General features: G+C 44.8%; 1 protein-coding gene across 1 annotated transcript in view; it reads left to right on the forward strand.

Moving 5' to 3' along the window:
• Positions 1-8,161: 8,161 nt before the first annotated feature.
• Positions 8,162-14,394, forward strand: part of LOC143299048 (carbohydrate sulfotransferase 15-like) — an 83,962-nt gene continuing 77,729 nt past the window's right edge. Inside the window, exon 1 of the mRNA XM_076612140.1 lies at positions 8,162-8,781. Coding sequence (XP_076468255.1) covers positions 8,767-8,781 — 15 coding nt within the window. The 5' untranslated portion in view covers positions 8,162-8,766. The remainder of the gene's footprint in view (positions 8,782-14,394) is intronic.

Consider the following 14,394-nt stretch of genomic DNA (forward strand, 5'->3'; position numbering starts at 1 on the left):
AAATGTATGTCATCGCTCAGCGTGACCTGAATAATACAGAGGCTGAACAAACACCTCCATCAGAATTCAGTCACAGAGGGCACGGAGGGAAAGCCACAGCTATTGTCTGACTGACACACCTGTTAAACATTTACCCGTTTAACCTACCGTACCCCACCCCTCACCTTTTTTGTTTCTTTCTGGGGCTGCGGCCACATCTCAGTCCTGCTGCGCCGTTATATTGGAACTGACTTTCACGCCCCCCTGCCCCCTCTCTTGCTTTGCCAATATCCCCCCGGGCCCCTCTCTTACTTTGACTCTATATCCCCCCTGCCCCCTCTCTTACTTTGCCTATATCCCCCGGGCCCCCTCTCTTACTTTGCCTATATCCCCCGGGCCCCCTCTCTTACTTTGACTCTATATCCCCCCGGGCCCCTCTCTTATTTTGACTATATCCCCCCTGCCCCCTCTCTCATTTTGACTCTATATCCCCCCTGCCCCCTCCCTTATTTTGACTCTATATCCCCCCTGCCCCCTCTCTTGTTTTGACTCTATATCCCCCCTGCCCCCTCCCTTATTTTGACTCTATATCCCCCCTGCCCCCTCTCTTGTTTTGACTCTATATCCCCATGCCCCCTCTCTAATTTTGACTCTACATCCCCCCTGCCCCCTCTCTTGTTTTGACTCTATATCCCTCATGCCCCCTCTCTTATTTTGACTCTATATCCCCCCTGCCCCCTCTCTTATTTTGACTCTCTATCCCTCATGCCCCCCCCCCCCTCGTACTTTGCCAGGACTCTATATCCCCCCTGCCCCCTCTCTCATTTTGACTCTATATCCCCTCTGTCCCCTCTCTTACTTTGACTCTATATCCCCCCTGCCCCCTCTCTTACTTTGACTCTATATCCCCCCTGTCCCCTCTCTTAGTTTGACTCTATGTTCCCCAGGGCCCCTCCCTTATTTTGACTCTATATCCCCCCTGCCCCCTCTCTCATTTTGACTCTATATCCCCCCTGCCCCCTCTCTTATTTTGACTCTGTATCCCCCCTGCCCCCTCTCTTACTTTGACTCTATGTCCCCCCGGGCCCCTCTCTCATTTTGACTCTATATCCCCCCTGCCCCCTCTCTTATTTTGACTCTATATCCCCCCTGCCCCCTCTCTTATTTTGACTCTATATCCCTCATGCCCCCTCTCGTACTTTGCCAGGACTCTATATCCCTCCTGCCCCCTCTCTTATTTTGACTCTATATCCCTCATGCCCCCTCTCGTACTTTGCCAGGACTCTATATCCGGCCCCCTGGCCCTTCTCTTATTTTGACTCCATTATACAACACAAGTCAACAATACAACACAATACAACACAAGTCAACAATACAACACAAGTCAACAATACAATTCAATGCAACACAACGTAAGTCAATAAAATACAATGCAATGAAACGCAACGCAAACGCAACCACGGCACAGAAATCTCAGAGACACTTCTTCTCTGACACGGAGCAGTCCAAGTACTCAAGATCCTGAAGCAACATCTGGGGTACCGCCCTCCAGAGACTGGCCCCAAAACAGGCAAGGGTTCTTCGAAGCTGCCCTGCCAGCCAGAGGACCCAATGGGCGGTCAGCAAGGAAGCCGGGCACTTCCTTCCGTGTCCATTTTCACCCCCTGTGACAGTGACCTATTTCACAAAGGTCACCCAGGCCACGGCCTCCAGTCAAAGGTCATCGCGCTCTCCCACGCTGGAACGTTTATGATTTCAGTGTGTCCACAAGTCAGGTCACGTTACATGTTTTGGTGGTTCCGGGGGCTGGGCTGTGCAAACGATTATCAGCAGAGGTAAGTTTGACGTTTGCGTTTAAAGGTTTGTCCTAAGTCTGTGTCGGTTCCATAGACTTCAGTAATACTGAGCAAACTCAGCGTTGCTAAGATCACATGTACAACCTAGCCTCAACAGCAACAAGTGCAGGTTTATACACACACACACACACACACACACACCATGTGTTTTAGATTACGATGTAAAAAAAACAACCGAACCCCCCAAAGAACAAAATCCATCCAAAAACTAAATAACGGGAAAAATAGGACAAAAAAAAGGGATGGGCATTGTTGTTTGAGCTGAAATCACTATTGAATACAATACACTGAGCAGCATTGATCCATAAGATAAGAATTTTTCAGAAATTTCACACAACCAGAAAAAAATATACTGTATATCACTCAAGAAAGCCCAAAACCGAAATATAAAGAGATATAGAAAGGGGATACAGACAAAAAGAAAACCCCTGTATGTGTGTGCCCCGTGTGTGGTTCGCATAAGCACACGGATGTGTTTATGTGGAAAAAAAACACCCCAAAAAACCCGTGGGTGTGTCTGTGGCAGTGTGATCTGGCATGGCAAGCACTTTATTTTATTCAACGTATTCTAAAACAAACAAACAAACAAACAGACGGACAACCCCCCTCCCCCCCTGACTCCCCCCCCAACCCCCCCCAAAAAAAACCAAAAAACAAAAACAAACAGAAAAAAAACCTAAACTTATCATCATCATCATCATCATCATCATCATTATCATCAACAGCAGCAACAGCAGCTTCTGATAAAAGCCGCAGAGCGCTGAGCTGTCTTGTCCTGTCCTAGTCATAGTGTGTTGATCAGTTTAGCTGGGCAGCCTGGCTTCCCACACACTCTGCTAGCAGCACGCTGCACGCTGCACGTGGTATGTTCACATCCCTTGCCCTATCGTTTTGCTTTCAATGCCCACCGCGATGCAGTCAGCAGATGTGTCAGCTGCCAGTGCTTTCCTGTCACAACTGGTGTTTGGAATTCCCACTTGAGCTGATGTGGGAGTGGGGAATGGGGGGCGGGGGGGGGGGGGGGGTAGGGGCTGAGGGGTGGGGGTGGGTGGGAGATGGGAGTGCGGAGGGGTTGGGTGGGAGAGAAGGGGGTGGGGGGGTCTCTCTCCACGTGAGTGATGTAATTATGAAGGGATGGAGGTGGGCCGGGGAGGGGCGTAGGGGGGGGGGGGGGGGGGGGGGGGGGGGGGGGGGAGGCGTTAGTGCGGAGCGGCGGGGAAGTAAGGTGGAGAGGGGCGGGGAGTGTGTGGGGGTCCTGAGGTACAGTCAGTGTGACAGGTCCACAATGTTGCAACACACACACACACACACGCAATATCATATATGTATTGAGAGAGAGAGAGAGAAAGAGAGAGAGAGAGAGGGAGAGAGAGACAAAGACAGACAAAGACAAAATCTTTATTAACGAGGGTAATAGATAAGCAAGTAACATGCTTTTTTACATCCAGCCCTCGCCCTAAAGAGGGAATAAAGCTAAAAAAGCGAAAATGAGCACAAAATCAAAACACAATCAAAATACACCATTATTTCACCATTCAAAGCCATTCCACAAAAGGAAGAAGAAGAGAAGAAAAGAAAAGAAAAAATCATGAAATACACACACACACACACACACACACACACACACAAACGCACACAAATGCACCCACTCAAGAGAGAGTGAGAGGGAACCCACAAATTGTCGAAAGCAATGTTGGATTTCAGGTGACGTCAATTTTTGTGAATTGGTACATTTTTAGATTTAGCTTAAAGTTGTTGTGGTCAGTAAGGCTACAACCCGCTATTGCCGCGGCCCGTTGTTGCCGCGGCCCGCTATTGCCGCGGCCAGTTGTTGCCGAAGCCCTTTTTTTCTTTTTGTTGGTCTTTTTTTAATTTTTTTTTAAAATTTCATTATGTACATTAATTTTTATTGACGAGAAAATCTCTTACACAAGAAGAAAGGACGACCCCCAGCGGAAGTTATAATTCGTCAGGAAGGATTTATTCGCTGAACAAGAATAGAAGAGTAAAAGCAAACAAAAGACAAAACATAAGAAAAGTATAGAGAAATGCATAGATCAAATGAAAGTGAAAGTTAGAGGAATTATGACATGAAATGATATTTTTAATTGTGAAACAAAACAACAATCTTGTTTGCATCGTTGTCTTATAAATCAAGAAAATTAATCTGGATTCGTCACATTATGTTCAACACACATTCAGGTGTCATCACATATTAAAAGCCAAAAAAAGGGGGGGAGGGACAAAAACAAGGGGGTGGGGGTGGGGGACAAATAAAACTAAAAAAAGAAATAAAACGTTCGTAACGTACCACGCTTTCTCAAGAAGACAATTTTACACAAAAAAATCAAAAGAAAGTGCACTAACGTGCTGTTGGAACACAAAATACCATACCTTATTCAAACTGCTGTAGCAAGGTCAAGGTCAAGGTCAAGGTTCAAGATTTCAATGTGAAATCCAAAATCGTTGCGGCAACAACGGGCCGCGGCAATAGCGGGTTGCGGCAACAACGGGCCGCGGCAATAGCGGGTTGCGGCAACAACGGGCCGCGGCAATAGCGGGTTGCGGCAATAGCGGGTTGACCCCGTCAGTAATATATTTTTTAAACGTGATGGTAAATTATTCCAATACGTTCCCCCGCTGTATGTTAGGCTGGACTTAAAAAGATCAATATTTGGACGAGGTATATGCAACTTATGTACATGTCTTACGTTATTTACTGGGAAGTTATTTATAATTGAAGGAGGTGCGTAGCCGTAGCCGCTTACTATTTTGTGCATAAAAACAGCCTTATTATATTCTAGTTTTAGCTCCAGAGAGAGAGAGAGATGCGTGTGTGTTTCTTGATTTGCATTAATCAGTGAAATACCTCTTCATTTCATTTTAAGATTGGATCAGGTCAACGCAGTTCATATGCATAGGACAATGCAGCGCATAATGCACAGGCACACTGTAAATCTATAAACAAAGTTAACTTCAACTGAATCATGCTGAGTTTTTCGTTTATTTTAGATTTGATTTGAATCTTTTATGACTGAATCCACCATGAGACGAGAGACACAGAATGCGCCTTTGGTGCCTGAGGTACCCGGTGTGGAGGTGGGGGTGGGGGTGGAGGTGGGGGTGTCTGGGGGTGGTGGTGGTGGAGGTGGGGGTGTCTGGGGGTGGTGGTGGTGGGGGGGGGGGGGGGCGGGTTAAGGTGATTATTCATTGTTGTTGTTTTTTCATGAAATCGGGTGCCAGTATCAGCATTTGTTCTTATGATCCGCTGTACACCTCACTACATGTATGTGTATGACTCGAGTAAAATTGTGTGTGTGTGTGTGTGTGTGTGTGTGTGTGTGTGTGTGTGAGAGAGAGAGAGAGAGAGTGAGTGTGTGCCGCGTGCCTCTGTGTGTGTGTGGTGTGTGTGTGTGTGTGTGTTTACGCGCGGGCGCGCAGGTCTCTGCGAGTTAGAACTGCCGTGTGCGTTTGTGTGATAGTGGGTATTTTATATATGGGATGTGTGTGCCTGTCTCTGTGTCCCTGATATATCGAGCATTAGTAGTTTTATTCTTTCTATTTTTTGTGTATGATAGTCAGTCGTGTCCGACCATGACCATTAGAACACCAGAAGAGGCAACTGCTGTCCCAACTATCGGGGCTAGAATTTGTCCTCTTCAGACTGAGAACTGGCCACTGCCGACTACTGAGTCACCTTCACCGTATGAAGATCGCCCACACTGATGAGTGTCCATGTGGCACTGGACCCCAGACCCCTGAACACATCCTCCAACACTGCCCAACCCATGAAGCTCTACGGCGTCAAACCTGGCCAGGGGGCACGGAGCTACAGGCGCAGCTTTGGTGAGACCGCCACGACCTGGAGAAGACCGTGGGCTACATCGTGGCGACAGGGGTGACCGTCTGACGCAGCCAAAACATCGAACGCAGAAGAAGAAGAAGATTATGGTGGAGAGTGTCTTGCCCAGCTTCATCCCCACTCTCTCAGCCAAGGGGGTTTCAGGACAGTCGGCGTTGGGATGGTTCCCATACAAAGGTCAGCTAGCCCTCGAGGCTGCAACACTAAGGGCAAGTGCAATCTTGCCTCTTAGTTTGAGAGACATAGTCCTTCACCGTGACAAAAGGCTAAGCTGCAAAAGACTTTTCATTGTAATGTTAACAAGCATCTTTATCTTTTGATCTTCTTTGTCTGAGTGTTAGGCAGGTGGCACTCTGCTGTTACGCGCAATAGAAATATCCTTTAAAAATCAACAATGATAATAATGATGATAATAATATAATCAGACAGAAAAAAAGGTGACAATGTACTGTGGCGATACGCTCGACTTGACCCGGCGAGAGCAGCGGCATGTATTTCACACAGAGAGAAGACTGTAATGCAATGCAATACAATTCAGTTACATCGGTGTTTTTGATGGTGTAAATGTGTCGAACTTCCTTATCTCAGTGACTGATTTGTCAACATACAGGCCTTATGTTGTTTTCATATTGCACACAAATAATTTCGGTTTTTTGTTTGTTTGTTTGTTTTTTTTTTGGTGTGTGTGTGTGTGTGTGTGTGTGTGTGTGTGTGTGTGTGTGTGTGTGTGTGTGTGTGTGTGTGTTTTTGTTCTTTTTGTTAACCACATTACTTTCTTAAAATCTGGTGATAAAAAGGCCATTGCACAATACTGCAGCAAATACGTATTAGGGCCTACATAGATTTCAAAAGCAAACCATAGGTGAATGAAACGAGGGAAGCAAGTAAGGACTGTATATTCATGTTCTCCGACACTGATCAGCACTCCTCCCCCCTCCCACAATCCCCCCCCCCTTCCACACACACACACCCAATCACCCACCCACCTCCCTCCAAAAGGAACCACTGTCAGAATTTATAACTTCTGAAGCACCCCCGTGGCCCCCTTCCCCCTCCACCACATACACCCCCTACCCCCACCCCGCACATACCCCCTCCCTGTCTCTCCAGCATCATTTACCCCCACCCCCCACCCCAACCCCCACCCCACACCACACACATACCCATCCCTGCCCACCCCTTCCTCCCCGCCCCGCCTATTGACCTGCACACTGAAGAGCTCAGTCAGCTCCGGCTCGCTTTCAGCACCCCTGTTCCAGTATACAGTCTGGCCGCCGCTCTCAGTATTAGCGAGGAGGAGGTGGAAGAGGCTCTCCCATCATCACCAGCCAGCCATGGCAGAATTTCACGGTACCGACATACCGCACACGATACTGCAACACGTGTTTCGGCCCGGCAGCAGCGCTGAGCATGCTGTTTCACGACTACTGAGGTTGCGTCGACCTTCCTGATAATGAAGAATTGAAGTGTGTGTGTGTGTGTGTGTGTGTGTTCACTGGTGTGTGTGTGTGTGTGTGTGTGTGTGTGTGTGTGTGTGTGTGTGTGTGTGTGTGTGTGTGTGTGTGTGTGTGTGTGTGTAGTCACTGGTGTGTGTGTGTGTGCGCGCGCGCACGCGTGCGTGCCTGTGTGTGTCCTGACAGGAAGGCTGTCATTGATGGGTTCTTCAGCTGACACACTGCACACAGATACTACATGGAATGGCGTGTGTGCGTGTGTGTGTGTGTGTGTGGATGTGTGCGTGTGTGTGTGTCTGAGTATGTGTCTATGTGTCTGTGTCTGTGTCTGTGTGTCTGTGAGTGATATCACATGGAATGGTGCAGACGAAAGCAGATCAAAGACACCAGCCGTTAGTTTGTCTTTGAGTAGACCAGCAGACCAAAGACATTAACCGTTAGAGTAAATGTGTCTTTGAGTAAAACAGCAGACCCAAAACACAAACCGTTCGTGTGGGTGTGTCTATGAATAAAAACAGTAGACGAAGAACACAAACCGTGAGTGTTAGTGTGTCTATGAACAGACCAACAACACTTTCACCACGAGCACAACACGCGCGGAAAAGCAGCTGGAAGCCGGTCTCAGCAGCAGCAGCAGCAGCAGTAGCAGCAGCCAACATAACAGAGAGTGCTCAGTGAACGAACAATGGAAGCAGAGCCAGCCCCTAACTTCCACACTTTGGTCTCTCTCACGCGCTAACTCGGATTCGTACACACACAGACATAGACATAGACACAGACGCACACGAACACTCATAAACGCACACGCGCGCGCGCACACAAACACACACACACACACACACACACACACACACTCTGTAATCCCCTGTGCTGCTACACTTGCACACAGCGCAGGCAGGAAAAGCACGCGTTGTATGCGCATTCTTCTAGACCCCGTCCAGAGCAGCGCCCAGTCGGCCTGACCCGTGCTGTGTGTTATACAGGGGGGAGGAGTGTGGGATGGATAAATGCTACAGCAGGTTGAGTCGTGGGACGTGGCTGACTTCATGTTTGGTTGATTCTTCGCATTCTTTTGACGTGATGTGAAGACTATATTACTTACCTCTTTTGTACGATTGGGTGAGGGGTGGAAATAAAGAGTACAGATGCGTCATGACTGACGTGACATGTCAGCGGCTCGTAACAAGTGAACATTGACAGAATAGTTCAGGATGAGATAGAGAGGCGGGATAGGGGTACACGGTAGAACGTGTGCCAAACTTTTCTATCACTCTCTCTTTCTTTTTTTGGTTTTTGTTGTTTTTTTTTGTTTTTTATTAAAAAAAAGTTTCCGAAAGTCTTGGAAAGTGTGTGTTTCTCATCAAAACACAGCCAGTGTTCACGTTCTCACTGCTCTTCTTGCCGAGTCACTCACTGCTGATAATTCCTCGTTGCCGGTGGTGGAGACTTAACTGGGGAGTCCAGCTGTAGTAGTGTGGAACGGACTTGGTCTGGGCTTGGGCTCGCCGGCAGTTCTAGACATTCTGAGGAAAAGGAGTACATGATATCAGTCAAGCAAACAAACAAGCAAACAAACAACAACCAGTGATACTTTGCTGTTGGTTGGTTGTCCAGGATGGTTCTGTTACAGGTAAGCGTTTTGGTGTGTGTGTGTGTGTGTGTGTGTGTGTGTGTGTGTGTGTGTGTGTGTGTGTGTGTGTGTGTGTGTGTGTGTGTGCGTGCGTGTGTGTGTGTGTGTGTGTGTGGTGTGGTGCGTGTGTGTGTGTGTGTGTCTGTGGTGTGTGTGTGTGTGTGTGTGTGTGTGTGTGCGTGCGTGTGTGTGTGTGTGTGTGTGTGTGTGTGTGTGGTGTGTGTGTGTATGTGCGTGTGTGTGTGTGTGTGTGTGTGTGTGTGTGTGCGTGCGTGTGTGTGTGTGTGTGGGTGTGGTGTGTGTGTGTGTGTGTGTGTGTGTGTGTGTGTGTGGTGTGTGTGTGTGTGTGTGTGTGTGTGATCTGTGTCTATGTCTGTGTCTCTGTGTGTCGTGTGTGTGTGTGTGTGTGTGTGTGTGTGTGTGTGTGTGTGTGTGATCTGTGTCTATGTCTGTGTCTCTCTGTGTGTGTGTGTGTGTGTGTGTGTCTGCCCGCTGTGTCTGATGAGAGAGAGAACCCCTTTTTTTTTTTTTTTTTTGAACACTGAAATGTTTAACTCATTCGCTGTAAAGCTCTTATGACATAGTAGGTACTAATCAGAACAAATTGGTGCAAAACAGATAAAATGGAACAGAAAGGAAAAAAAACAAACAAACAGAATTGAAACAAGATAAACTAATAAGAGATTTCCGACACAATGGCACTTTGTCATTAGTTTAAAGTACATGTGACAGGGGGGTAAATGTGTCTTTTTTCAGTCGTTCGTCTCCAAGGTTTGGACAGTACACAGAAAACAAAGTACATATAAATCATATCATAAATATTTACGCATGTAACATCGGCACACATCATATCAATACAAATACATGCTAAAGAACATATAGATCATGAAATAATTATTTATGCGTGAACATCAAAACCCATCATATCAATACGAACATCATATAATAATGTCGAGACTGACCATCCAAATGTAGCCCTTCCTTTTTATCTATGCATTTTTCCTCATAAAAGCCATACTAATTTTTAATTGATTAATGAGTATTTGGACCGATGATGGACGTTTACCGCATATTTATTGCCTCAGATGCTTATTTTGCAAGTGAAAGTATCATCTCTTCATTTTCTGTCATCAGTATGCCGAACAAATCTTTTCTCTGCGTTGGAGCTGTATTGAAAAGGGCACAGTTTTTTTCGCATTTCATCGTATCTTTTGCAGTTAAATATGAAATGATTTTAATCTTCTGGGCTTTCGCCACACATTGGGCAAGGAAAAGTTGCGACGTCTGAATCAACCATGTTCTGTTGGCATTCAGTCCAAGTGCTCTCAATCTGAGCTTTGCAAAGCAGATTTTATGCCATCTATTTGTTATGATCTTCATATACTTCTGTTTGAAAATTGATTTAGATGGATAGAACCATTTATACTTATCATTGCTTTCCATTTCTCCGTGCCAGTTTTGTTTGTAACATGCTGTAAATCTATCTTTAAATTCCGATTCAAAGCCGGTCTCGTTCCCTACTCCTTGGCACATCCATGTTCTGTTAGTGTTTTCTTCAAGTTGATGTGGAATACTCAGTTCTGTTTGCCCTTCTCCTCTTGCAGCAGCAGCATTTCGTATGCTTGTCTACGCAATCTTGATGTTAGCAGTCTTGTTAGTTTGAGTCAATATTTTATGCATTTTACAAATACAACTGATCTGATATGCATTATTCAAATAAATGACAAATTGTTTAACACCATCTTCATTCACAGACGTCATGAGCAACAGAAGTTTGAATACAGATGGGTGTCTACAAAACTTCTTGGGGACAAACTGTTTTCTGAGATCGTCAAGGAAGGAACAGTACAACACAGAATGTACTCCACTCGGTTCACGTGCATCTTTACACAATGGACACATGAGATCACTTCTAGTTTGTGGTCTCCAAATCTAAAACTTGTCATTATGAATTTTGAATGCTTATCTGTCTTCATCTGTACGTTGGAATACAGTGCAGCGTATTAAACTGTTGATACAAATCAAATCTGTTACTGTCTTGAATATGAGCAATCCATTCTTACCATCGACAATCAATAAGTCTGTTTCGAAAAAAAATGTAGAAATGCAGTTACATTGCCAACACCTTGATTAATCCATGCATACCCTAACCCAACTCATGTAATTTTTTGTACCTTTACTTTAGTCGCACAGTTTACCTTGCCTCTAGCGTTCAGGTCATACAACACATTATATGCTTTCTTTGGTAATCGTATCTTTTCAATTTGAAGAAGTTTTAGCCAGTACTTTACACATCTAACGGATGAATTTAAATATACTGGATATCTACATGTTTCACCACAGATTAAGTCATTTGGTGTTTGTGTCGATACTCCCAAAAATTTCTTATGGGCAAATAAATGAACTTTTTCACGATACATTGCAAGGCCTCACACTTCAGCACCACACTGAACCATGGGCTGTACTTGAGAATCAAAAAGTTTCATAACAGTTGGAAAGACTGATTCCTTAAACTCGACAATTTTTGTGTAATACATAATACAGCATGCTTTGCTCCGCGTTTGAAGACCAATAACCGTTTCAGACAGCAAAACATCATCTGTCAAAAGTAAGATAAACAAGTGCAAGAACTCCGTTGTGAAATGTGTTCCATGTCTTCCATTATTAACAACGTAAGATGTCAATTCATTAATTAACAAGGAAAAAAATGAATATGTCTACACACATCGCCTTGTTTCACCCGACTCGTACATTGAATATATTCTGTTAAGTTACCGCCACACCTAACTCTAACTTTAACACTGCCATACACACTCATTAGGCATCTAAATGATTTAGCCCGTATTCCATTTTTGAGCAGAATAGACCACAGAATACTTCTATTTACAGAATCAAAGGCTTTCTCGAAATCAATGAAAGCAACGTATGATTTACGATTTAAAGAGAACTGCTTTTGCACAAAGGACATCAGTGTAAACATATGGTCTATCGTAGAATAATTTCATTTAAATTCTGCCTGAAATTCTTTTGTGATATTGTTCTCCTCCACCCACTCCTGAAGTCTACAGTTCATAATAGTGCGATACACTTTACTAGCTGCATCACTGAGGGAGATGCCTCGAAAGTTGTTTGGGTAATTTATGTTACCTTTCTTATGAAGAGGGAGAACAATTGATTCGGTCCATTTTTCCGGATAGATTCCATGATGAAAGAGAAAATGGAAAACAAAAAGCACAGTATCTTCATTACAACCATATTTCAAAAGCTCACCAGTTATACTATCTGGTCAGCGGCCTTACGATTGTTTATTTTTCTAATAGCAAGTAACACTGGTTCCCTAGAAATTTGGCGATTTAAGTGGTTTTTTTTCCTTCTTCTTCAACTCCATCGTGTACCATTTTATCAACAAATTGTGTCTTTTGCTAGGAGTGCTTTAAAGTGTTCCAACCATGTATCGATACTAATGTTATTTAATGGTTGTTTTCTTTTCAGAGAAATCCTTCTGAATGAATCGCTGAACTTTTTTTTTTTTTTTTTTTCCAACTTTTGTAGGCTTTTTGTATTCACGCCTTGTTCTACAGTAACAATCACGTGCTTTAACATTTAAGACGAAATTTATTTAATAGTCTACGAACTTGCTTTTTATGAGAACGACAATCTGCGTCGAACCAGTCTTGATCTTTATACTGTTTCTTACAATTTACCTGCTTTTTCATGCACTCTGCAGCGTCCTTCAAACACATTAACAGCATCTAGTGAATCATTAACATCAGCTTCAATCAAACTAATCACAAAATCTGCTTTTTCCTTGAATTTTATTCGAAGATTAATCAGCATGATAAACATCAATGGAATCATCAAACTATATAATTTATTTCAACAATGAAGTCATTTTTCGTTTGGCATATCGTTTTCTTTAACATCCAAATAATTCAAACATAACAGGTATGTGTTCAGATTTAAACCGCTCACAAACACTCAACTCACAGCACTCACACACAGAAACGAAAATAGGTCACAACACATCAGAAAATATTCACGAACACTGTTTCCACTGTCTAACACGAACGTGCAGCATCCTTGACGGTCGCCATAACACATCCCATTTAGGATACACAAATCGAGAGCAGTGCACATATTCAACAACTGTTTCCCATAATCATTAAAACGACATATCTTGCGAGCATCTGCCTGTGCTAACTGGATGACTGGCATACTTAAAATCCAAAACGTCACCACCGTTTCCTCTTTGGCAATGGTGAGAAACATTCGAAACTCTACAGTTCAGATCACTACACAACAATACATGAAGATCACCAAAAGCCAACAGTGAATTAAATACGCTTCTAATGATTCTATACCGTTTACAAACAATCAGAATATGAATAAAATGGAAAACCCTCAGGCGGTACATAACAAAATACATACGACACATGTAACGGTGTAACGTCCCAAATCCAGGGTGTAATCATTTGATCAAAAAGAACAAGTTATTCCTGCCTTAATCATTATATTTATATTATTCTGCATACAGGCACACACACACACACACACACACACACACACACACACACACACACACACACACACACACACACACACACAACATACGCGCGCAAAGCCGAAATATTGGGCTGGGGGGGGGGGGGGGGGGGGGGGGGGGGGGGGGGGGGGGGTGCGTTTTGGGACGGGTGCTTTGTTGAAGTCAGGGGGGACCTGGTTCTGAAATGTCCACCTTACCCTGAAAATGTCCTCCGCTTGTATCCCGTAACGCCTCATTTGCCAAAAATGTGTTTGTGTGTGTGTGTGTGTGTGTGTGTGTGTGTGTGTGTGTGTGTGTGTGTGTGTGTGTGTGTGTGTGTGTGTGTGTGTGTGTGTGTGTGTGTGTGTGTGTGTGTGTGTGTGTAACTGTTCAGCCTGTGGAAATGATATTCGGGTGTGTAGTGTGGGGCTAATGACTTCCACCCAATTGCCTCATCCTCAGCGGCAGTGCAGGGCCTCTTCTGTGAGGTAGCCTTTCGGCGGCATCATATCCATCCAGTGCCGGTTCCCAAAGACTGCTGGCGCTGTGTGTGACCGGGACATGACGTGTTGGGCGATGGGAGTGTGGATGAGGTAGAGGGGCTGGGGACGGGCTGAGCGAATGGCAACACGGAAGATAAGATATGCCTGAGAGAGAGAGAGAGAGAGAGAGAGAGAGAGAGAGAGATCCTTGAACGCTGGTCTCTGAGTTCTTTAAGTAGTGTCAACAGCCTTACAGTCGTAATGACATGGAGGTGCCTCACACACACGCACACACACACACACACACACACACACACACACACACACACACACACACACACACACACAGATCCTTGAACGCTAGTCTCTGAGTTCTTTAATTAGTGTCAACAGCCTTACAATCCTAATGACATGGAGGTGCCTCACACACACACACACACACACACACACACACACACACACACACACACACACACACACACACACACAGATCCTTGAACGCTGGTCTCTGAGCTCTTTAATTAGTGTCAACAGCCTTACAATCCTAATGACATGGAGGTGCCTCACACACACACACACACACACACACACACACACACACACACACAC

This window comes from Babylonia areolata, chromosome 24 (genome assembly GCF_041734735.1).
Source record: "Babylonia areolata isolate BAREFJ2019XMU chromosome 24, ASM4173473v1, whole genome shotgun sequence".
NCBI lineage: Eukaryota > Metazoa > Mollusca > Gastropoda > Neogastropoda > Buccinidae > Babylonia > Babylonia areolata.